Genomic DNA, 25846 nt, shown 5'->3' with positions numbered 1-25846 from the left:
AGAGGAACGTTGGGCAAGGAGTGAGGCCTTGTCCCTACAGCCTTTCTACCTTCCGCTTGCTGGCACTCTGCTGGTGCCTGGGAGAAGTTGAGGGCCCAGCAGCCTCTGAGAGACTTCAGGGAGGGTCTGGCCCTGGCCCCGGGCCTGGGCAGGCGGGCCTCTGCCTGTTCCTGGGTTACTGTGTGTCACCCCTGCTCCACCCACTAAAGACAGTCAGAGACCAACCACCTCACACGGAGCAACACCCTGAGGGAAGCACGAGCCCCTGGGAGCTGTCTGCTAGTGTCCAGGTGGCTACAGCCTCGGGGCTGCCAGGCCACCCCGCCCCCGCTGCAGTCCCACACAAACACTGGGCCTTCTCCCTTCAATCCCAGGTTACCATGAAAACGGAGTGGTGAAAGCAGAGAACGGAACCTCCCCACGGACTAAGAAACTCAAGTCTCCTTAAGGGCAAAGCGCTGAGAACAGGAACCCTCCCATGGGGGCCCAGCAGGAGGTGGGGAGCCCAGGCCTCCATCAGCGCCCCCTTTCCTGCTCGATGCTCCGTCTCAAACAGCAGAAACCTGTCTCCACACAGGGCCTTTTCCTCTTTCTTACGTCCTGGCTTTCTCTTCTTCCTCCATGAACCATTCTCAATAAAACCAAAAATCTTCCTCTTTCCATCCCTTAAGCCACCTCATGTCCTCACCTCTGTCCTCTGCTGGGTTTTCTAGACTCTCCTGGTTGCTTTTCTGCTGGCCTGATCTTTTTCCTCCCATGGCTGTTTCTTTCTCGTTTTACTTGTTAACTTTATCCTATTGTGCAATTTTTCTGTGTCTGATTTTTACAATGAGAGGGAGCGAAGCTTGCAGTGTGCTGGCCTTCCAGTACCCAGTCCCTGGGACCCGGCTGAGTTGACCTTCATGCCAAGGAGCCCCGGCGTGGCCGGCAGCAGCCGCTCGGTGATCCCTGCGTGGACGGGCGGCAGGAGGAGAGACTGGCCTCGGATCATCATCTCTTGGGTGCTGATGAACTGGCGAGATGGATGACTCCAGTTCTGCACGCGCATCCTGAGGCCCCTCGGGGGCCCTGCTGGTTGTAAGCGCCAAGGCTTTGGCTTTTGGTCCAGAAGGATGGTGTTAGCTGCCTTGGGCCCCACGGCTCAGAAGAGCATCCCAGTGGCCGGTCCTGGATTGGAAACCAACTTGCTCTCTCTCAGTCAGGGACGAGCTGGAGGAGGACATCTTCCCACTTTGCAGCAAGAGCAAAGTGACAGGAGCGGCGGGCTCGTCCTGAAAGGTAACACGGCGGAAGCGATGGAGGCGTCGACCCAGGCCTTTGTCGGGCAGGTCCTGCTGCCTCGCCCTTCCCACCATTCACCAGCATTCAAAACCAAACCAAACAGCAGTTACAGAACCAGCTGGGCACATGCTGCTCCTAAACCCCAGGCCGGCCAGCCCTGTCGGGGGTCGGCCCTGCACCTGCCTCCACCGTCGGGCTGCAGGAACACTAAGCTCCTGCTGGCCCTTGGGGCGGGTCACCTGGGCCCTGTTCCCTCTGGCCTCAGTGTTGAGTGTCCTTTGGAATTGTCATCGTCGTCTACTGCTGTTTGCTGAGCACACTCAACAGCGTTTTAGACAGTTTGCAAGCAGGCTCAGTCAGAATTGCTCTGCTTGTCAGATGGGCAGATACAACCATGTCGCTGTGCATCTTTTTGCCCTCTCCCCGCACGCGTTCTTTCCCCCCCCCCCCAACAACGACAAGGCCTCATGGTGCCTTGAGGACGCCTGCAGGGAGGGAGGCTGTTGGTAAGGAGGCTTGCAAACTGTGCTGGCTGGATCCCATGGGCACGGGGGCAGTAGGAGTGTCTGCCGCGCTGGTCCTCTTCCTGACATCACATTAGTAACCACAGCTGGGATGAGTACCTAGAAGGCGGGAACTGGGTCTTTTCGTCAAGGCAGCTCCCTTCTCGTCACTTGCCCAGAAGTTTTAATCGGCCAGCGCCTGGGGGTTGTTTCCCGACACCACAGCAGACCCTCGTCTAGCTCTTTGGGGTATAGGGCCACGGGCGTGGGAAGAGCTTCTCGTTACTCTTAGGAGAGTAAGAGCAGATTCCCCCCAGGCTTCTCTCTCCCTCCCTGACCCTCATCTGGGCCACAAAGCAGAACCCTGGTGAATGGGCAGCTTGTACCAACCCAGCAGACCCAATCTGCGATCTGTCCGCCAGTCAGTCGGTTCCCCCCTCCCCGCTCATGGCTGAAGCGAACCTCTGGTCCTAGGGTGCCCCAGAGACATGGTGCAGCCTCGCACCCAGCCCAGTCCTTTTGGGGCTGTGGCCTTGGCCCTGCTCCTGTTCCCTGCAAGAGGCTGCCCCCACTCTCCACCCCAGTGGGGAGCCCTGTCTTCAGTGCCTACCTGGCCTCCTCGCTGTGGGCTGGGGAGGTGGGCCACAGCCAAGGTCCTGCCATCAAGCAGTGTCCCTTCTCACATTCACTGGAAGGTGACTGCTGCCAGCGAACCCATGCTGGCTCCCGGTATAGTGTGCCTTCCTGCAGTACTACCAGCCCGGGGCCAGGCCAACGCCCTGTGCTTCCTAAGAGCCAGGGTTGGTTCCCTGATGAGTGTTGGGAAAACCTTCCCTGCTGTGTGAATCCCCTGAGACCTAGAGTGGTTCTGGAGGGAGTTGAGGGGAGGGTAACTAGGTGCCCCATCCGCCCAGGCAGGCCTGGCACGTTCATTTCAGAGCAGAGCCAAGCCTTTGGCAGGTTGGCTTGAAGTGTGTTGCCGGGGGCCAAAATAATTCCACTTCATCCCCAGAGCTTGATGGGCTGGCTTGTCCTGATTGGGCCAGTCTGGCTGTTTTTTTCTGCCCTAAACCCTCTGTGAAGGCCTTGCCAGACGCCCGCGGGTTTGCGAGGCTTCTCAGCACCATCCCCGGGAGGAGAGCAGATGCTAATCTACCTCAGCAGCCCGGGCCTCCTGGTGTCACCGTTAGGGGCATCGCTGGCTGGTGGGCGGGGGTGCCAGGCACGTGGGAGAGTGAAGCTGTGGGGGGTTGGGTGACCTCGGCTGCCAGTGCCCCTCCTTGGAGGGACGTTACTTCACCTCCAGGCTCTGATGGCTCCGCTGTTCACAAGTTCCGTGTGTCCCTGCTCCGGGCCCGGCCAGCGGCCAGCTGCTCCCTCCTGTTCTCGTCAGTTCAAGCCCTGCCACGTCTGTGCCACCAGACCCGCGCTGTTGCCGAAGACCTTTTCCTTTTCTGTCCTGAGGCAGAGCCACCCACATGGCAGAAGCCGGAACAGACACCTGTGCTCTGGCCGCTCCCGCAGATGCTCCTCCCCTCGAGCTGGGTGGCCCTGGACGCGGGCAGCCGGGTTTGTGGTGGGACCTCCCTCCTCGGTGCTGCCGAGTTAGAGGTGGGGGCAGAAAGTGCGCGCCCAGCCCAGCTTCACAACAGAAAAGCCTGTGCCCTGGGTGCCTTTTAAAATTCACAGTGGTTCACTGCCCGCCCACCCCTTTGGGTCCCTTCCTGGGCTTCGGCCTCCCCTGAGGGCTGAGGAGGACAGAGAGTTGGACATAATCCCCCTTGAAGAACCTGGGTTCCTGATCGTCAGAGCCTCTGTCTCCAGTGGAGGGTGTGCTGCAGGCTCCCGAGTCAGGACCCTGAGTGGGCCGCCTCCCTCTGCTGCCCTCCCAGCTCACGGCCCTGCTCCTCCCCGACCGGAGGAGAATCAGGTTGTTGACAGATGACCTGGAACCTGAATCGCGTCTCTCCCTGCACAGAAGTAGCCGCTGACTTGTCCTCTTCTAGCCTAGTTCTTGTGTGAATAGTGACTCCTCCAAAGGCTGAGGATGACCTGGTGCCCCAGCCGCCTCCCCACCCCACCCAAGCTCTCTCTAGGGTGGTCACACTCTGCGTGGCCTCCTTCAGCTCCGAGCTGATCTGGAGCCTTTTTGTGTCTGAAGTGCCTTCCTTGCCCTAGTCTCATGGCCGCCACGTGCACTGTGTGGCCGGCCCCCGGCAGTTACACATGAGAGGGACACAGACTGTGAGTTTCCCTCGTTTCCACTCAGCCTCACACCATCCTACCCGCCCCTCACTGTGTCAGGATCAGGTTGTTTCCAGTTTCTCCCTTGTGGGGTGGCTGCAGGCCTGTGAACTTCCTCCCACGGCCCCCAGGCACCTGCCTATTGAGGAAGTCCAGAGCTTCCAGGGGCACCAGGCCTGCCATGCTCTTCCACCTCCCCCCACATTTAAAAAAGGTACCCTTGCTGTCGTCTCTTGGGGTCTCTCTCTCGCTTCCCATTCAACCCAAAGTCTAGGCGATAAGGTGTCTATTTTTGCTTCCCGGTCACCAGTGTTCCTCCCAGGTGCCCATTTGATGTGGGTGCTGCTGGCTGTTGCAGAGTGCCCCTCCCACCCCTGCGCAGTGTCTCCTTGTATGAGCAGCAGCTCCCCTGCCCGTTGCCCACCTTGTCCTCGCTCTTCCGGGTTGTGCAATAACTCTCCCAGCTAGTGGTCTTCCCCACAGGCCCTCTGTCCCTTTCAGTGCCCAGCCACTGGGGCAGGACAGTCTGCCCAGAAGGAATGTTAGCCACCTCCTCTGTTGCTGTCATTCTCCTGACCCTGGTGGCACACCAGTGAACCCTGGAGCATCATCGTAGCAGTCCATCATTTAGGAATATCTGTTGGAAAAACATCCTCACCACAATGGGGCATTAATATGTCAGTGTCTGGGCATGACATCTGTGTGAGGCGACACCGTCACCCAGAGGGTCATGTTTATGAGGCGAGGAAGATCCCCCTGCGCCTCAGCCACACATGGACAGCCTGGTCCACCCGGCTGGATCTGACCGGTTCTGAGTACCACCCTTTCCTCGGGTACAGAGTCAAGTGTTTATGTGATGAGAGTATATACACCTCGTTTTTCACTTCTTAATAAACAGCTGAGGATGAGCTGAGGCCGCTGGTGCCCTGAGCAACTCCTAATGCAAATGTGGACAAAGTGTCTTTGTGTTTTTCTACTTTAGCCTGTTCATGTTATGGACCAAATTTCAACAACGAACTCAAGGAAAATTTGTACCTGCCGTATTTATGCTTTCATGTAAAAGGGTTTTGGAGGGGGGGCTCTTTTCACCTTCAGTGAACTTTTTCCAAGTCCTTTTCTCACTGTTTCTGTCTGGTTTTGAAACAAATTACAGTTTTGTATGGATTTTTTTAAATGTGCATTTTGAAACAAATGATCAAATATTTTTGAGATAACTGAATAAAAGGCAGAATTATTAGGTTACGTGTCTTGGGTATAATTCTGTTCCTTTTTACCCGGATGCTTTATTTGCTTTTACTTGAACCTAATTTGCACCATTAGATGATTGTTGTGGGAATGAAAAGGATGGAGGAGGAGTCAGCTGTAGGGAGTGGGGAGTAGCCACAAGCCTCATTTTGAGTGTGTAGGAGTGAAATGTAACCGTGGAAAGGGGTATGTGGATGGGGTAGGACGTGTAGGTAAGAAGCCCTGCAAGGAAGCACACTGGGCCTGACCTGATGACTGCTGTACAGCAGCGCCCCTCAAACTCGGGCACTTGTTCCAAACCCAGTGGATGCCTGACACCACAAGGGGGCTGAGGCCTGAGAATATGATATTCTTTCCCATATGAATTAGGCACAGGAAGAGTTTAACAACAATAATGCTACAACAGAACAATTATAATCATACACCAGAGTGAAAGTTCTTTGCAAACATCCCACTGTGCTGCACTCACCCTTCTTCCTGTGACATGAGAGGCCTCGGTGCCCACGTGAGGTGAAGTTAGGAGGATGCTGTGATTAGGTCCGAGAGGTCCTGGATCCCTGAGCCACAGCCTTCTCGATGGCTGGGGATCCTGGGCCCGATGGCCAGACGACTCAGAATGGTGCGCAATTTAAAAAGTTATAAATTAGTTCTAGAACTTTCCATTTAATATTTTCAGACCATGGTTGACTGTAGCGAAGTGTGGAAAGTGAAACCATAGGTAAATAGATAAGGGGGAGACCGTTCTGACGTCATTTGGCTGTGAGACGGGGTTCAGACCGTGTATAAAAGCCATAGATGTTGGTGTGGGCACCAGGTAGAAGTCTTGAGTGTTGGAGGCACTGCTGGCATCAGGCAGGCGGCCTGCTTGCTCGAGGCTGTCCTGTTTTTCCCAGAACCATCCCCAGAAAGAGCTCAGGAGACGGGTGCAGTTAGCCAAGGACACCCAGGGGCTGTGAGGACTGAGCAGGACACGCGTACCTGAGGTGAAGGTTCGCGGTGCTGACGGGGCGAGAGGCTCTGCCTGAGGAGCTCGAGCAGGTGGCCGTCCTAGGCCTGCTGGCTCATCTGTGCTCTGAGTTTTGGGGCTGGGCTGGCTGGTTTCCTTGCTTGCTTGTTTCTGCAGGGCTTCTACGTCAGCAGGATGTCCACTCACCCGAGTGACCCTTGATTTTCTGGAAACATCTAGCGGCTTTAACGCCTTAGATACCCTTCATGCCTACAGATATGGGTTTGCTACACCCTAACTAGATGGTATGTTCAGGCCCCTGGTCGTGAAGACAGAGTACAGGTAGCAGCAAAGACTCCGAGGCAGCATTTATAGAGAAAGTTGGTGGCTGACTCCAGCTAAGGAGCAGCCCTGCTTCTGAAGTGTCTGTCAGAGCTCAGTGGGAAATGAGTATCTGCTACTAGTCTTTCCATCTATCTCAAAACCAGGCTTTCTTGAAGCAGTTTTTTGTTGTGTTTTTTTTTTAAACTACAACCCACATCAAGAAATACACTTTTTTTCCCCTCTGCTTTTTTAGGGCCACACCTGCAGCATATGGAGGTTCCCAGGCTAGGGGTCTAATCAGAGCTATAGCCGCCGGCCTACACCAGAGCCACAGCAACGCCAGATCCGAGCTGCGTCTGCGACCTACACCACAGCTCATGGCAACGCCGGATCCTTAACCCACTGAGCAAGGCCAGGGATCAAACCCGCAAGCTCATGATTCCTGGGTTGGACTGATTTCCGCTGCACCACGATGGGAACTCCTAAGAAATACATTTTACATCATGACCCAGTAAATACACATTCAGCTGAAACAAGTTTCATGAAGGAATAAAATCACTGTGCCATACTCCGATATTTCCTAATCGATCCTGTAGGTCTACTACTGGGTCTAGAAACTGTGGTTTGGAAAACATAATATCAGGAGTTCCCAGTGTGGCTCAGTGGTGTATCCATAAGGACGAGAGTTTGATCCCTGGCCTCACTCAGTGGGTTAAGGATCCGGCGTTGCGGTGAGCTATTGTGTAGGTCGAAGACGCAGCTCGGATGCTGCAATGCTGTGGCTGTGGTGTAGGCCAGTGGCTACAGCTCCTATTTGACCCCTAGCCTGGGAACCTCCATATGCCATGGGTGCAGCCATAAAAATACAGAAAGAAAGATGAAAGAAAGACAAAAGAAAGGAAGAAAGAAAGATAGAAAAAACAGGGTGTCTATTTCCCTACAATCCTGGGATGGGCGGGGGCTGTCTGGCAGCAACACCAGACGCCACGGGTTGTCTCCCCGAACAAATTCCATCCGTCCTCTTGCTCTTAATCATTCTACACCTGCATTAGTCAGATTCCTTCTCCAGAGAAGCAGAACCAGTAGGCTGCATATATGGAGAGAGAAAAGGATTGGCTGTAAGGAACTGGCTCATGGAACTATGGAGGCTGACGAGCTCCAGTGTTCACCGTCAAGCTGCAGACCTTCAAGAACTGATGGTGTAGTTCCTGTTCCAAGGCCAGGGGGCTGGAGACCCAGGAAGAGCCCGTGTCTGTTTGAAAAGGAAAAAGCTGACGACGTCAAGGCAGGCAGAGGGAGTTCTCTCTCATCAGGGAAGGATGAGGGGGTGGGGAGAGCCACCCTGCTCCCCCAGGACCATCTGCTTTACTCCATCTGCCAACTCAAATGTTAATCTCATCCAGAGACAGCCTCGCAGATGCACCCAGGGCAACGTCTGACCAAACGGCCAGGCACCCCTCGGCCTAATCAAGTTGACACGTAAAATGAGCCATCACAACACCCCTACCCACCCCCTCCCTAAATGAGGCACCAAGCTTAGCTCCTACAAGATCCAATTTAATTTAGGCTTCAGTGGTAGTGGAATATAAGACTCAGAAACGAAACATCACTTCAAGAGCTCTGTAAAGGCCTCTAGGAAGAGCACAAGGTGTGTGTAGGCCTGACCTCGAAACGTGCTGCTCTCGTCCTCAGCAGCTCAGTGGGAGAAAGCGCGGACAAAGCTGGAATAGTCCATCTTGTCGTCTCCGTGGGAGCACATCCTGACGAGCTGCGGGGGAGAGGGTGAGCCCGTGAGAGCCGGGCGGGCTGCCTTCAGCTCGGCTGCCCAGCGCTCTTGGTAACGGTCCCCCACTTGGTAAAGCAGCTTGGAGCCTTTATAATCTTGGCTGATTCTGAAAGGCTCCCATGAGCCTGGGAGGAGGGTCAGATTAGCCCCATCTTACACTCCATGAAATCAAAGCTCAGAGGGAGGAAGAGGCCTGCCCAAGGCTTCAGGTCGAACCTTTATAAGAGCACTGTCGTTGCCAAAGCATTGTTGTTTCTATATTCTAGTACACAACTTTGTCCATCCAGTCTGCGCAGAGCTAGACTCTTAAAATAGCAGGCTGCTGTTACCACAGCCTAACAGAAAAATCTCGCTGTCATTGCTCAAAACCATGTCCCCTGAAAGTCACTGGTGAGTGACAGTAAGTACACTGATCTCGAGAGACGTGTGCGAATCTACTCCACCCACGCCTCCCTGCCCACCTCCCCAACTGCACTCCGCTCTCCCGTGTCAGGTCACAGCTGGTACCAGGGACTTAACAGCAGAGGCTGGGCGTGCTGTCAGCCTGGCACTCAGGAAGTGAGATGGGCGTTTGCCCACGTGAACTGTTCTCCTTCTCCCTGCCTTCCCTAACCCTTGCTAATGTTCCTGCCTGAAAGTCCTCCTCTCCAACCCAGTCCCCCTGGCCCCAAACAAAAGCCTCCCCTAAATAAGTTTCAACTTCCAGACGTCGCTATCTGCTCAAGAGTCATTCAGAAAGTCTAGAGCCCGGCAATGTTCTTAGTCAATGAGAAGGTCTCAGTGATAACAAGGCACCACGGTTGGCAATTGCGGGAGAGAGTCTGTCCTAGAAGGGGAACCACGGCCAGAGGGGTTTATAATGCAAAAAGGTAGGAAAGGCCCTCTGCAGCTCCTTCACGGAAACTCTAGGAGGAGAAGGTCCACTTTGTCCCTTCACTGGCAGCTGGCCAGGACCCTAGAGACGGATGCCGCTGCCCGGGGCAGTGGCCACACACCCCTCCCATGCTAGCCCTACAGACGGCTGACACGAAGGAGTCAAAGGCACCGTTCTGCTCAGTCCAGCTTTTGCGTCTGCCCTTGACAGCCACCTCCTTCAGCCCTCACATTGCTTACCGGTGCTCCCGGTAAAAAGATGCCCTGCACCACCACTCAGGAAGGAACACCAATGCTAGGGTCAAAGGCAAGTGCCGTAAGCAGGATGAAACAGGAGATCTGAGCTCAACACCTCAAGTCGTCCCCAGTTCAAACAAAATGCACACGCAAGTGCCTCTGGGAGCCAGTGGGGGTGTCCAGCCCCTCCCCAGGAAGAGCTCCTACTAACCTCCTTAATCAGAGAATCATCCACCGGGAGGTGCAGAGAGTCGCAGATTTTAAAGAATGTCTCCCTGTCCACGTATCCTGAAGCCTCCGTGTCATAAATCCGAAAGGCCTCGCGGATGCTGTCCCTGCACGGGTGATCTTTCAGCTGCTTCTGGATCGTGTCAATCAGCACCTCTAGTTCCTGTGTGCCTGGGTCCTTTTCTGTCCGCTGGCTGTGGAGAAAGGAAGGAAAGGCTGGACATGGTGTTTATTCTTGACTGGTCTTATCTCAGCGACCAGAGTTCTCATTCGTTGAAATCAGGGAAGCTTCTAGTGACAAACAGCTTTGACACTGAACTGATCGATGATGGAACACGTGTCTGCAGGGCCTGGCAGACGGCTGGCCTCACATCAGGGACCCTGATTAGGCTCAGCCCCGACTCTTCGGCCACTGATTCAATTGCCACACCAGCAAGAGCCAAATCTTACACCACCCCCCACCCCCAAGTCAGGCGCTTGTGGGAGTCACATGATTGCCATCATCTGTGTTACATCGTCTAGAAAGAAATGTTTTAGGATTTCCCATGTGGCTCAATGGGTTAAGGATCTAGCACTGCCTTGGCCCTGGCATTGCTATAGCTGTGGTGTAGGCCTGCAACTGAAGCTCTGATTCGACAGGAACTTCCATATGCGGCCCTAAAAAGAAAAGAAAAAAAATGTTTTAATCTACAGACACACACAGAGTAAGGAACCTCTTCCTCCCCAGTTCACTTGGAATTTTGTGAGAGGTTATCTCACTTACAGAAGTTAAGAGACTGCTCTGTGTGGTGGATTGAGAAATTTAGGCTTAGCATTTATGGAAATGGAGAGAGATGAGTAACTCAGAGCATTAGGACGAGGGGGGTCCATCCCTTCAAAACACAACCAGGATAAGCAGAAGCTTGATTTTAATTCCTCTGAACATGAAAGTACGATTAGCAAAATACAGAATGCTGGAGCTGGAGAGACTCTTGTTTCGTTTCTGTAAATCTGTTTTGGAACAAGATTGGGCCCAAATACACTCAGTAAAGGCTCCTTCCTTCTTTGAAGACAAGAAAACAGCCCAAAAGACCTTAGTGACTTGTCCCAGACCGCATGTCAGAGGCAAGACCAGAACTGCCCTCCGTCCATTCTCACGTGTCCTTTCAAGGACCCCCAACCACCATTCGCTGGGTCCCTCTCCTTCCGAACCTTCAGAAGCCAACCCACCACTGCTTTCTCGTTCCTCTTTTTTCCTGTACATAATATTCAAAAAGTTCACGTTCGTGCCTGCTGGCAACCCTTGCTGAGGGAGGTGTAAAGTGGTGTGAGCTTTCAGGAAAAATCTGGAAACACAAAACAAAAAGCCTGGCAAAGAATTTCAAGTAGGAGTTCCCGTCGTGGCGCAGTGGTTAGCGAATCCGACTAGGGACCATGGGGTTGCGGGTTCGGTCCCTGCCCTTGCTCGGTGGGTTGATGATCCGGCATTGCCGTGAGCTGTGGTGTGGGTTGCAGACGCGGCTCGGATCCAGCGTTGCTGTGGCTCTGGCGTAGGCTGGTGGCTATAGCTCCGATTCGACCCCTAGCCTGGGAACCTCCATATGCCGCGGGAGCGGCCCAAAGAAATAGCAAAAAGACAAAAAAATAAAAATAAAAATAAAGAATTTCAAGTAATCTATCCTAAGGAAGTGACTATGAGTGGTATACAGAGATATATCTATAAGGCTGTCCTGAAACAGCCTAAATGTCCAATTTTTGGGAGTTGGTTAAATGATATACACTACAATCAGGCAACGTAATGATAATGCAGCTGTTGACAATGTTGTAGAAAGAAACTGTGAGAAAATCAAGAGGCAAAAATATACTGAATGAATGCTACCTTTTATGTCAAAGTTGTAGAGGAGTAAGAAAAAATATTTAAATCTGCATATATTATATGAAGAAATTCAGGGACTATATTCCAAAAAACCAATGAAAGTGGTAGTTACCTATGAAAGAACAGAGGGTAAGAGGTCACTGGAAGATGGAGTGGGAACAAAACTTTTCAAGGGTTCCTTCATACATACACAGATAACCCATGTGAATGTAATACCTACGTAAAAAATTATCAATGCACCATAAAATATTTCATGACATCATAAATGTTCGTGATAGACTACCAAGTGAAAATGGCTGATAAAATAGTGTGGAGAATTATCCCATTTAATTAATTAATTTATTTGTCTTGTCTTTTTAGGGCAGCATATGGAGGTTCCCAGGCTAGGGGTCTAATCGGAGTTGTAGCTGCTGGCCTGCGCCACAGCCACAGCAATGCCGGATCTGAGCCACGTCTGTGACCTACATCACAGCTCATAGCAACGCCAGATCCTTAACCCACTGAGTAAGGCCAGGGATCGAACTTGCAACCTCATGGTTGCTAGTCAGATTCGTTTCCGCTGTGCCACGACAGGAACTCTGAATTATTCCATTTTATATGCATATTAAAACAAAAGATTCAGGAGTTCCCGTCGTGGTGCAGTGGTTAACGAATCTGACTAAGAACCATGAGGTTGCTGGTTCGATCCCTGCCCTTGCTCAGTGGGTTAAAGATACAGCGTTGCCGTGAGCTGTGGTGTAGGTTGCAGACGCGGCTCGGATCCTGCGTTGCTGTGGCTCTGGCACAGGCTGGCAGCTACAGCTCCGATTGGACCCCTAGCCTGGGAACCTCCATATGCCCCGGGAGTGGCCCAAGAAATGGCAAAAAGACAAAAAAAAAAAAAAACAAAAACAACAACAACAAAAAATATATTCAAAGTAGTCATCTTTGGGTTATGGAATTTTAAGAAATATTCTTGTTTATTTCTATTTGTATTTTTTAAATTTTTCCTAAGTTGTCTTACTCTGAGCACGTGTTACAGTGAGGCAAAAACAAAACTGTAATAAAGATCTCTAGTCTCGAAATGCAACTCAAAACTACTATGAGGTACCACCTCACACCTGCCAGAATGGCCATCATTAACAAGTCAACAAGTAACACAAATACTGGAGAGGGTATGGAGAAAAGGGAACCCTCCTACAATGTTGGTGGGAATGTAAATTGGTATGACCACTGTGGAAAACAGTATGGAGGTACCTTAGAAAACTAAATATAGAACTTATAACCCAGCAATCCCACTCTTGGGCATATATCCTGACAAAACTTTCCTTGAAAAAGACGCATGCACCCTTATGTTCACTGCAGCACTATTCACAATAGCCAAGACATGGAAACACCCTAAATGTCCATCACAGGTGAATGGATTAAGAAGATGTGGTATACAGACACAATGGAATACTACTCAGCCATAAAAAAGAACAAAATAATGCCATTTGCAGCAACATGGATGGAACTAGAGACTCTCATACTAAGTGAAGTAAGGCAGAAAGAGAAAGACAAATACCATATGATATCATTTATATCTGGAATCTAATGTGTAGCACAAATGAACCTTTCCACAGTAAAGAAACTCATGGACTTGGAGAATAGACTTGTGGTTGCCAAGGGGGGATGGGATGGACTGGGGTTAATAGATGCAAACAATTGCATTTGGAGTGGATAAGCAATGAGATACTTCTGTACAGCACAGGGAACTAAATCCAGTCACTTTTGATGGAACATGATGGAGGATAATGTGAGAAAAAGAATGTATGTATATAGGTATGACTGAGTCACTTTGCTGTATAGCAGAAATTGACAGAGTGCTTAAATCAACCATAATGGAAAAAATAAAAATCATTTTTAAAAAAGATCTCTAGTCTCTTTTTTTTTTTTTTTTTTTCTATTTCTTGGGCCGCTCCCGCGGCATATGGAGGTTCCCAGGCTAGGGGTTGAATCGGAGCTATAGCCACTGGCCTATGCCAGAGCCACAGCAACACGGGATCCGAGCCGTGTCTGCAACCTACACCACAGCTCACGGCAACGCCAGATCCTTAACCCACTGAGCAAGGGCAGGGACCGAACCTGCAACCTCATGGTTCCTAGTCGGATTTGTTGACCACTGCGCCACAAGGGGAACTCCCAGATCTCTAGTCTCTAAATGCTGCCTGGCATTATCTATTATAGAAGCAGGATATATTGGACTGATGTGTTCAACTACAATCTTATATACTAAATTACAAACGACTGCCAGGGAGCTGTTTTTTGTCAGAAAGCAAAGCCAAATCTTGCGTATCTTCTCAGCGGTTAGAGCCATGGAGCATATAAGGTTAAAATGTGATCATCTAATCATTTTATGAGAAGATAACTCCCCTTGCCCTGAAGACTTTAAGAACCCACACTGCTTCGTACAACAGGAACATGCCTTAGAATAAGATGGTGTCAGTTCTAAGAGAGCCTGCAACAGGTGGTGCTCTTAAGGTTAAAAGCTAAAAGTGGAACTTAAAGAACTACCCAAAGTCAGGGCCCCTACTTGACTGCGGGGGGTGGTGGGGGGCAGCCAGGTCTGTTGTTAGGAAAGCCGCACGGCTCAGGGTAAGGACTGTTCCACAGGTGAGCAGGTGAATACAAGGGCCGACACCCGAGACAGGTTCAGACTCTGTGCTATGCCATTCAGTGGCCCCTCTGCACTTTCCATAAAAGCAAACGTGAGCCGTGGAATTCACATATTTTCTTAAAAAGCAGTCTGAAATCATTTTCTTTCTTTCCTATTGTATACACACATACCGTATACATCAATATCAACAACGTACTAGAAGTTTAAAGTGTGGCCATTTTATTTATTTATTTATTTATTGTCTTTCTAGGGCCGCACCCACAGCATGTGGAGGTTCCCAGGCTAGGGGTCGAATCAGAGCTGTAGCCACCAGCCTACCTCACAGCCACAGTAACACGGGATCCGAGCCAAGTCTGTGACCTACACCACAGCTCATGGCAACACTGGATCCTTAACCCACTGAGAGAGGCCAGGGATCAAACCTGCAACCTCAGGGTTTCTAGTCGGATTCGTTAACAGCTGAGCCACGATGGAAACTCCTAAAGTGTGGCCATTTTAATTGCAACGTTTAGTGTCTACCTTTCAGTCTGACCTTAGCTCCTGATCTGTGCCCAGGGCCTCCTCTCTGCCCCAGTGACGGTAAACCCACTCCTCGGACAGTCAGGAAGATGACTATAAGAATATACTCTAACTTTTCGGTGTTTCTCTTGGGCAAGACAGAATAAACTGTAGTTAAGAGCATGGGCTCCACACCCTGACTGCCTGGTCCAAAATCTCAGCTTTGCTACTTTAATGTCTGCATGGTCTTGAGATCATGAGCCTCTCCATGCTTTGGTCTCCTTACCTGCCATAGGGAGTTTTTAAGGAAAGCCAGTTCACAAAGACCCCTGTGAGAATTAACTGAGTACTTGACATGGCAGACACATGCTAATGTCTGGAGGGTTTTTTGTGTCATTTTTTTGTTTGTTTGTTTTCGGGCTTTTTTTTTTTTTTTTTTTTTTTTTTTTTTTGTCTTTTTAAGGCTGTACCTGACAGCATATGGAAGTTCCAAAGCTAGGGGTCGAATCGAAGCTGTAGCTGCCGGCCTACGCCACAGCCATGGCAACACCAGGTCCAAGCCACATCTGAAACCTATACCACAGCACACAGCAGTGCCAGATCTCCTTAACCTACTGAGTGAGGCCAGGGATCGAACCCACGTCCTCATGGATATAAATTGGGGTTGTTACTGCTGACCACGATGGGAATTCCGCCAATGTTAGCTTTCAGTGAAGCTCCTTTGACAGTCCTGGTAGGGAGGTCTGTTCACTCATCTAGCAGCTATCCACTGAGCACATATGGCTCAATGCTAGCTCTAGAATAAAGTTCTAGCTGTTGCATATAACAAGAAACTTGTCTCCAGTAAGGATCCCTACTCTCCAGATGGGGAGCTAGGACACAAACCGTAAAGGTGCAAACAGAAAGGAGAAAAGGACCATGACCATTCAAGGGAGGTGCTGAGGAGAAGAGGACCAGGAAGGGCTGAAGTGGGAGGCAGCATCTGATCCAGGCCTTGAAGGATGTGAGAGCTCACGACTGCAGAATGAAATACAGGAACACTGATGGTGGAAAGAGGCTGAGAAAAGGCACAAAAAAAGGAACGCTTGAGGAGTTCCCGTCGTGGCGCAGTGGTTAACGAATCTGACTAGGAACCATGAGGTTGCGGGTTCGGTCCCCGCTCTTGCTCAGTGGGTTAAGGATCCGGCGTTGCCGTGAGCTTGGTGTAGGTTGCAGACGCAGCTCGGATCCCGCGTTGCTGTGGCTCTGGCGTAGGCCGATGGCTACAGCTCCGATTCGACCCCTAGCCTGGGAACCTCCATATGCCACGGGAGTGGCCCAAGAAATAGCAAAAAAAAAAAAGACCAAAAAAAAAAAAAAAAAAGGAACGCTTGAGGTCCATATAGTGGACCTGTCTGTCAGAGTGCAGAGTGTGTGGCAAGGTAGGAAAGGCCTCCCAGAACTCTGGGCAGATGGATATTTGGAGCCATACTATGGAGGTTCCTGGATTCTAGATTAAGAACTTCAGAATTTTGTTTTTAAGTGATAGCAACCTCTTATAAGTACTAATGATGAAGAAGTCAAAGAAGATCAAAAGGGAAATAAAAATATATAGAAACAAACAAAACTGGAAAAACAGCTGACCCTTGAACAATGCAGGGTTTAGGGGTAAACCCTCTGTGCAGTCAAAAATCTGTATATAACTTAGTTGGGCCCTCTGAATATGGGGTTCTTACATATCCATAGTTCCACCCCCTAAGGATTATGCAGTAGTATAATATGTATATACTGAGAAAATCTGCATGCAGTAGCCCCACAAGTTCAAACCTGTGCTGTTCAAGGGTCCCCCTACTACATATCAAAATTTATGGGATGCAGCAAAAGCAGTTCTAAGAGGGAAGTTTATAGCAAGAAATGCTACCTTAAGAAAAAAAAAAAAAAAAAAGATCTCAAATAACCTAAGTTTTTACCTCAAAGAACTAGAAAAAGAAAAAAAAATTAAGCCCAAAGTTAGCAGAAGAAAATAATAAAGATCAGAGCAAAAATAAATGAGACTAGAAATATGACAGAAAAGATCAATGAAACTAAGAGCTGCTTTTTTTAAAGATCAACAAAATTGACAAACTTTTAGCTTGACCAATTTAAAAAAAAAGACTAAAAATAAGAAATGTGAAGAGACGTGATAATTAATACCTCAGAAGTACAAAGGCTCATAAGAGACTATCATGAATAATTACACATCCGTAGACTGGAAGAAATGGATAAATTCCTAGAAACATACAACCTACCAAGACAGAATCATGAATAAACAGAAAATCTGAACAGACCAATAACAAGTAAGGAGATTTAATCAGTCATCAAAAAAATGTCCCAACAAAGAAAAGCCCAGGACCAGATAGAAGGTTTTACTGTGAATTATACCAAACATTTAAAGAAGAATTAATAACAATTCTTCTCAAACTCCTCCAAAAAACTGAAGAGGAGGGAACACTCCTAAATTTGTATTGCAAGGCCAACACTACTTTGACATCAAAGCCAGACAAAGACAATGTTTGAAAAGAAAATTACAGGCCACTTCCCTGGAGAACACAAATGCAAAAGTCCTCAACAAAATCTTAGCAAACTGAATTCAACAGCATATTAAAAGGATCATATGGAGTTCCCGAGGTGGCTCAGCAGTAAGGAACCTGATTAGTATCCATGAGGACGTGGATTCGAACCTTGGCCTTGTTCAGTGGGTTAAGGATCTGGCGTTGCTGTCCGCTGTGGTGTAGGTCACAGATGCAGCTCAGATCCTATGTTGCTGTGGCTGGCAGCTACAACTCTGATTGGACCCCTAGCCTGGGAACTTCCATATGCCACAGGTGTGGCCCTAAAAAGCAAAAAAAAAAAGGACCATACATCGTAATCAAGTGGGATTGAGCCTTAGGATGCAAAGATGGTTCAACATACACAAATCAATACACCACAGTAATAGAATGAAGGATAAAAGTCATATGATCATCTCAATAGATAGAGAAAAAGCATTTGACAAAAAAAAATTCAATATCCTTTCATGATGAAAACTCTCAACATTATAAAAGCCACACATGACAAGACCATAGCTAACATCATACCCAGCAGAGAACAAGACAATGATGCCTACTCTGTAAGTTTAGGAACAAGATTGAGATGTCTGTCTACTCTTGCCACTTATTTTCAACACAGACCTAACCAGAGAAATGAAGCCAGGAAAAGAAATGAAAGGCATCCAAATAGAAAAGGAAGAAGTAAGACTTTGTTTGCAGATGACATAATCTTATATATAGAAAACCCTAAAAATGCCACCAAAAAACTACTAAATTCAGTAGAGATCCAAGCTACAAAATCAACATACAAAATTAATTCCATTTCTACACACTAACAATGAACTATTGAAAGAAAAATTAAGAAAACAATCTCATTTACAATAGCATTTTAAAAATGCTTAGGAACAAATTTAATCAAGGAGGTAAAAATCCAGAACACTGAAAACTTTATAAGATATTGATGAAAGAAACTGGAGATGATACAAGCAAATGGAAAGATATGTTGTATTCTTTTTTTTTTTTTGTCTTTTTGCTATTTCCTGGGCCGCTCCCGCGGCATGTGGAGATTCCCAGGCTAGGGGTCGAATCGGAGCTGTAGCCACCAGCCTACACCAGAGCCACAGCAACTCGGGATCCAAGCCGCATCTGCAACCTACACCACAGCTCACGGCAACGCCGGATCCTTAACCCACTGAGCAAGGGCAAGGACCGAACCCGCAACCTCATGGTTCCTAGTCGGATTCGTTAACCACTGCGCCACAACGGGAACTCCAAGATATGTTGTATTCTTAAACTGGAAGAACTGACATTGCTAAAAATGTCGACATGACCCAGAGCCATCTATAGATTCAACGCAATCACCACAAAGTTCCAAGGGCATTTTTCACAGAAATAGAAAAAAAAAATCCTAAAATTTGTGAGGAACTACAAAAAACCCCCAAACAGCCAAAGTATTATTGAAAAAAAAGAACAAAGTTGGAGGCATCTCGCTTCCTGATTTCAACTGCATTACAAAGCTATAGTTATCAAACCAGTGTGGAACTGGCATAAAAACAGACATATAGACCAATGGAATAGAACACAGAGCCCAGATATAAGATCACCTGTACATATAGTCAACTAATCTTTAACAAGGGTGCCAAGAATACGTAATAGAGAAAGGACAGTCTTCAGCAAACGGTGCTGGGAGAATTTCATATCCACATGCAAAAGAATGAAACTGGATCCCTATTTTCTACAACCCACAAAATTAACTCATGGATTGAAGACTTAAATATAAGACCCGAAACTGTAAAACTCCTAGCAGAAAACAGGAAAAAAGGTCCTTGACATCGTTCTTGGCCATGATTTTTGGGCTATGACACCAAAAGCACAAGCAGCCAAAGCAAAAATAAACAAATGGGACTACATTAAACTAATGTAAGAAAAGGAGATAATCAACAAAACAAAATAGTCCACAGAATGGGAGACGATATTTGCAAATAGTCTTAGTCCACTTGGGCTGCTGTAACAACATACTAGAGACTGGGGGGCTTACAAACAACAGAAATGTATTTCTCACAGTTCTGGAAGCTGGAAGTTCAGGATCATGGCACCACAGATTCCACATGGTGGCTTGTGAGGAAAGCATTCATAGCCAGCGCTTTCTTGCTGGGTCCTCACATGGTGGGAGGGGGCTAGGGAGCCTTCCGAGGCCTCCTTCATAATGCCACTAATACCTCTCAAAGGCCCCACTTCTTAAAACCATCACGTGAGGTTATCAACGTATGAATTCTAGAGGGACACGAACATTCAAACCACAAGAAATCATGTATCTGATAAGGGGATAACATCTAAAATATATATTCACATGTATCAGAAGCAAAAAAAAAACAAAAAAAACCCAACAAAACACAATTTGATTAAAAAATGGACAGAAGACCTGAACAGACATTCTTCCAAAGAGGACACACACCTGGACAATAGGTACATGAAAAGATGCTCAACATCACTGAGCATCGGGGAAATGGAAATCCAAAACCACAATGAGATTTCCACTCACACTTGTCAGGATAGCTACTATCAAAAAGACAGCCAAAACCACAAAAACAAACAAACAAAAAAAAGGAGTTCCCGTCGTGGCGCAGTGGAAATGAATCTGACTAGGACCCATGAGGTTGCCGGTTCCATCCCTGGCCTCGTTCAGTGGGTTAAGGATCCGGCGTTGCCATGAGCTGTGGTGTAGGTCACAGATATGGCTTGGATCCTGTGTTGCTGTGGCTGTGGCTGTGGCGTAGGCTGGTGGCTACAGCTCCGATTAGACCCTTAGCCTGGAAACCTCCATATGCTGCACTAAAAAGACAAAAAAAAAAAAAAAAAGAAAAGATGAGATAACAAGTTGGGAAGGACATAGAGAAGAGGGAACCTTGTACATTCCTACCAACAGTGGTGGGAAATGGTGCAGACACTGTGGAAAACAGTATGGAGGTTCCTTTAAAAATTAAAAACAGAACTACCATATGATTCAGCAATCCCTTTCCTGGGTGCATATATGTGAAGGAAATGAAATTAGTATCTTAAAGAGACATCTGCACTCTTATATTCTTCGTAGTTATTCACAATAGCCAAGATATGAAAACATTCAAAGTGTCATCTGGACAGATGAATGGATTTAAAAAAGAAGTCTTCCAACTGGTGACAACACAGATGAACCTGAAGCACATCATGATTAATGAAAAACCCAGATAGAAAAAGACAGATACTGTATGATCTCATTGATAAGTGCACTCTAAAAATGTTGAATGCAGGAGTTCCCATTATGGCTCAGTGGTAAAGAACCTGACTAGTATCCATGAGGATGTGGGTTTGATCCCTGGCCTTGCTCAGTGGGTTGAGGATTCAGAATTGCCGTGAGCTATGGTGTAGGTTGAAGACGCAGCTTGGATTCTGTGTTGCTGTGGCTGTGGTGTAGGCCGAGAGCTACAGCTCTGATTCAACCCCTAGCCTGGGAACTTCCATATACCACGAGTGCAGCCCTAAAAAGACACACAAAAATTTTTTTTCAAATGTTGAATTCATAGAAACAGAGAGTAGAAGGGCAGATGCCAGCGGCTATAGAGTAGGAGTAAAATAAGACATTGGCCAAAGGGTACAAACTTTCAGTTATGAGGTGAATGAGTTCTGCGGATCTAAGGCACAGCATAGGGACCATAGCTAGTACTATACTTGCAACTTGCTGAGAGAGTAGGTTTTAAATGTTCCCACCACACACACAAGGATGTATGGTAACTATATGAGATGATAAATGTGTGAACTAACTTGATTGTGGTAATCATTTCACAAAGTATATGTATAGCAAATCATCATATTGTACACTTTATTTTTATTTATTTGCTTTTTAGGGCCGCGCCTGTGGTATATGGAAGTTCCCAGGCTAGGGGTCGAATTGGAGCTGCAGTTGCTGGACTACACCACAGCTATAGCAACATGGATCCTTCACCCACTGAGCAAGGCTGGGGGTTGAACCTGCATCCCCATGGACATTGGTCGGGTCTGTAATCTGCTGAGCCACCACAGGGACTCTCACATTGTACACTTTAAATGCACACAATTTTTGTCAATTATACCTCAATAAAATTGGGAGAGGAGGAGGAGTACGATGAGTTTGGAGCCAAGTTCCAGGATGATGGCTCTGGTAATTGTGTGCAGTGGATTAAGGAGGAGAGTGGAGGTGGGCAGCCGTTGGGTGGCTCTGTGGGAGCCCAGGCCTGCAATAACGGGGGCATGGCAGACGCCGGTGGGTACCACCCAGTATTCATCCTCTCATTTTTCCTAATAGAGCCCTCATTTTGATTGGAGCAGCAATCAGGAGTGGCCGTGTGACATGGCCCAGACAAGGAGATGTAAGCCAAAGCTGCTAGGTGGGGCTTGTGGACAAGCCCTTAAAAAAACCAGAAAGACTTGGCGAGATGGGCTCTTCAGACTGTTAGCCTCTGTCCTCCCCTCTTCCTGCCTGGAATATAGAAGCAATGCTAGAGATGGAACATTTAGTGTGTGGCCACAGAGTGAAAAGCGTGAGGACAAACGCTACTTGTAAGAACGTCTGAGGAGGGAAAGAAAGGAAGTCAGGTCTCTGTTGGACTGGGAAAGTTCAGGACCACCGGCATTCAGACACTGTGTTCCGTGAGAAACAAAACGCCACTGGGTTAAGCTAATGTAAACTTATTTGTTGTTACTCTTGTTGCTGTTATTAAGTGCAGATAAATGCAATTCCCAACTGACTGGATGCTTTAAATTAGGAGGTGGTGATGAGAATAAAAAGAAGTCAGGGGAGTTCCCATCGTGGTGCAGCGGAAATAAATCCAACCAGGAACCATGAGGTTGCAGGTTTGATCCCTGGCCTCGCTCGGTGGGTTAAGGATCCTGCATTGCCATGAGCTGTGGTGTAGGTCCCAGATGTGGCTCGGATCCCAAGTTGCTGTGGCTGTGGTGTAGGCCGCAGCTGTAGCTCCGATTTGACCCCTAGCCTGGGAAATTCTATATGCCATGGGTGCAGCCCTAAAAAGGACAAAAAGACAATAAATAAATAAATAAATAAATAATAAAAAGAAGCCAGAGGGAAGAGATACTGTAAAATAAAAGAACATAGCAGTGTATTGACTATGGTGCAAAACAGAAGAAGTCAAAAGCATCCCCAAGGTTTCAATCAAAGTAAATGGAGCACTGAGGTGACCAAGAGAAAGCGGCGTAGGGGGAGGGGTGGGCTGACATTCAGCTTCAGTTCCTATGCACCAAACACAGCTGGTACTTTACACGTTCTCACAGTGCTCTGTCATTGACACTTGATGAGACAGATGAACAGAAAGAAGGAAGAAGGACAAAAGAAGAGCAGGTGTGAGAGAAAGACGAAGGCAAGCATGGTCTCGTTCTCACTTGTACAAACTGTGAGGTGCTAGGGGCTCAGTTTCCAGGAGCCCTGCCAAGCAGGCAGACAGGAATCTGGGAATAGAGTCAGGAGGATGTCAGGATGGAGAGTGACTTATTCAGACACTCTGCCATGTGATGAGATGAAAGTTGTCCAGAAAATTTAGAGAAAGAAAACAGGAAGGGCATTCCCATCATGGTGCAGCAGAAATGAATCGGACTAGGAACCATGAGGTTTTGGGTTCGATCCCTGGTCTTGCTCAGGGGGTTAAGGATCCAGTGTTGCCATGAGCTGTGGTGTAGGTCGCAGACGCCACTCGGATCTGGCGTGGCTGTAGCTGTGATGTAGGCTGGCAGCTGTAGCTCCGATTCCGATTCAACCTTTAGCCTGGGAACCTGCATATGCCACAGGTGGGCCCTAAAAAGCAAAAAAAAAAAAAGGCACACAGGAGGACAGAAACCAGAGCTTTGAGAGACTGCAATGGAGTAGACAGAAATTGGGAAACGACACAAAGAATCAGCTTCCAGGGAAGTGGCAGGATCATTAGACTCTGGCTTTCTGGAACTCATATAAGAAAGCCTTTCAAAAAGTGAGTGGTAAAGAGTAATTTATATTACATGTAGATCAAAAATGTTAAACACTAGGTCAGGGGGTTGGCCTATCAGCCACTGGCTGTTCTTCTAAATAAAGTTTAATTGAAATACAGTCACATCTACAAACAACTCATACAATGCACAACAATCAAAAAACCCAACTGAAAAAAGGGCAGAAGACCTAAACAGACATTTCTCCAAAGAAGACATATGGATGGCCAGTAGGCACATGAAAAAATGCTCAACACCACTAATTATTAGAGAAATGCAAATCAAAACTACAATGAGGTACTACTACTTCACGCCTGTCAGAACAGCCATCATTAATAAGTCTACAAATAACAAATGCTGGAGAGGTGTGAAGAAAAGGGAACCCTCCTACCCTGTTGGTGGGAAATGTAAATTGGTACAACTATGATGGAAAACAGTATGGACCTCATGACTCATCCATTCTAAACATCATAGTTTGCATCTACTAACCCCAAACCCCCAGTCCATCCCACTCCCTTCCCCTGCCCCTTGGCAACTACGAGTCTGTTCTCCATGTCTGTGAGTCTGTTTCTGATTTATAGATAGGTTCTTTTGTGCCATATTTTAGATTCCACATATAAGTGATAGATATCATATGGTATTTGTCTTTCTGACTTCATTTAGTATAAGAATCTCTAGTTCCATCCATGTTGCTAAAATGGAATTCTTTCTTTCTTATGGCTGAGTAGTATTCCATTGTGCAGATGTACCACATCTTCTTCATTCCTTCATCTGTCCATGGACATTTAGATTGCTTCCATGTCTTGGCTGTTGTGAATCACGCTGCAATGAATATATAGGTGCATGTATCTTTTTGAATTGTAGTTTTGCCTGGCTATATGCCCAGGATTGGGATTGTTGGATCATATGATAGTTCTATATTTAGTTTTCTGAGGTTCAAGTTGCAGTCACCACAGTTTATGAACTGCGAGGAACTGCCTAAAGTGCAAATCCAGTCAGGTTTTCTTTCAGTCCATGAGCTGTGACATAAATGGCAGCATGATCAGTGACAGGCGTATCACTTCTTTCAAAGTCTGTCCATGACTGGTCCCTGGGTGGGATTCTCAGGTCGCACATAGACAACAAAGGGTGTAGCTATGTTGCCTCTTTTTCACCAAGTGATAAGCCCAAGTGACATTTTACCAAAACGGATAAACCAAAAGACAAAACTGGCCAACAAAGATGAGTGTGGCAAAGAAACAACAAGTGATAGAGCTAGAAGTTGACTTCAAGTCAAGCATGGTGGAGTTAAAGAAGAACTAGTTGACTGTGGACGGCTGACCGTGCTGCTGTCCCAGGGACTCCCGATGGGCAGCCAGAGGACCTTAGGAAGGCAGGCTTTACTGACATGAATGAAGGAAGAGATCTAAGGAAAAGAATGATGATATCCCAGATGCCAGCAACACGCTTCACATTAAAAGAACTCTGAGATAGTTCACTGTCATTAAAAGAACGCAAGGATGTATTTCACAACGTTGAAAGCAAAAATTTTTAAATGTTGGAAGTTGATCCAAACTTAGAAAGGAACATGACAATTTGCTAAGGCATAGAAAGAACGTTCGCTCTGTGTCATAAGCTACATGACAACAAGAAGGCAGGCACTACTCTGACGACTCTTTTCACAAAGAAATACAACACTGTGAATTCCCAGGGTTTCCAACTGTTTTAAATTGTAGTATACTAAATAGAAATCAATTTCACTAGTTTTTATTTCCCTACACTTTTATAACCATCAGAGTTTTCCATGGCTTGACCAAAGTTTTAACAGCTACAGAATAATAGTGAAGTTTCCCATTGGTACCAAGATTGCCTGCATGGCCACATTTATAGTTCTGCATCACCACGCAAAGGAGGTGGCCTTTGCATCTCTTTGGATGGATTCTAGGACACCACACCCACGTGGCTCTCTTCCTACCTCACTGGTTGTCCTGCCCAGTCTCTTTCCCAGCTCTTATGGTTGGAGGATCCCAGAGAGCAATTCTTGGCACTGTTCCCTCTTCTGTCTACAATGACTACTTTAGAGACTTCACCCAGTCTCCTGGCTTAAAATATCATCCATATGCCCCAACTCCCACATTTGTACTTCCAGCCCAGACCCCTCACCTGACTCCAGATTTACAACTACAACAGCCTGTTTGACATCTCTACTTGGACACCTAACAGGTATCAACCTACTATATCTAAACTGAAATCCCCCCACCAAAAACTCTCCTCCACCCACAAGGTACATCTCCCCATCTCAGTTCATGGCCATCCCCTTCTTCCCAGCTGCTCAGGACAAAAAACCTTAGTCATCCTTTATCATTCTCTCTCTTATTTTCCCTATACCATACTGCTGAAGCTTTATTAGCTCTATCTTAAGAGAGATCCAAAATCAGACCACTTGTCCCCATCTTCACTGGTGCTTCCCGGGTCCACACACCACCATCCTGTGCCTAGATTACAGCCATATTCTCCAAACTAATTTCCCTCCAAATCTGTCCTTAAAACAACAGCCATGGAGTTCCCATCGTGGCGCAGTAGTTAACAAATCCGACTAGGAACCATGAGGTTGCGGGTTTGATCCCTGGCCTTGCTCAGTGGGTTAAGGATCCAGTGTTGCCATAAGCTGTGGTGTA

General features: G+C 47.6%; 3 protein-coding genes across 4 annotated transcripts in view; 2 read left to right on the top strand and 1 right to left on the bottom strand.

Annotated features, from left to right (window-relative positions):
- The window catches only part of TRAM2 (translocation associated membrane protein 2), an 83911-nt gene extending 78643 nt beyond the window's left edge, over positions 1–5268 (top strand). The window contains exon 11 of the mRNA XM_021098825.1: positions 375–5268. Coding sequence (XP_020954484.1) covers positions 375–448 — 74 coding nt within the window. The 3' untranslated portion in view covers positions 449–5268. The remainder of the gene's footprint in view (positions 1–374) is intronic.
- LOC110261743 lies at positions 2501–5270 on the top strand. The gene is made up of 2 exons (XM_021100042.1): positions 2501–2584; positions 2682–5270. Exons 1-2 carry the CDS (start codon positions 2501–2503, stop codon positions 3462–3464), a joined length of 867 nt encoding a protein of 288 aa, XP_020955701.1. The 3' UTR covers positions 3465–5270.
- Positions 8080–25846, bottom strand: part of EFHC1 (EF-hand domain containing 1) — a 75347-nt gene continuing 57580 nt past the window's right edge. For both annotated transcript variants that reach the window (XM_001928760.6, XM_013978451.2), the window contains 2 exons: positions 9651–9861; positions 8080–8311 (listed from right to left, as the gene is read on the bottom strand). In XM_001928760.6, coding sequence (XP_001928795.3) covers positions 8240–8311; positions 9651–9861 — 283 coding nt within the window. In that variant the 3' untranslated portion in view covers positions 8080–8239. The remainder of the gene's footprint in view (positions 8312–9650; positions 9862–25846) is intronic.

This window comes from Sus scrofa, chromosome 7, assembly GCF_000003025.6.
Source record: "Sus scrofa isolate TJ Tabasco breed Duroc chromosome 7, Sscrofa11.1, whole genome shotgun sequence".
NCBI lineage: Eukaryota > Metazoa > Chordata > Mammalia > Artiodactyla > Suidae > Sus > Sus scrofa.
The sequence above is the reverse complement of the archived record's forward strand: the minus strand, read 5'-3'. Positions and strand labels throughout refer to the sequence as shown.

Bases quoted from the DNA above. Each gene is read 5' to 3' on its own strand.
- LOC110261743 (XM_021100042.1), top strand. From the start codon at position 2,501: ATGCTGGCTCCCGGTATAGTGTGCCTTCCTGCAGTACTACCAGCCCGG. The intron at 2,585-2,681 runs GTTGGTTCCCTG...GAGGGTAACTAG, and splicing joins TGTGCTTCCTAAGAGCCAGG to GTGCCCCATCCGCCCAGGCA.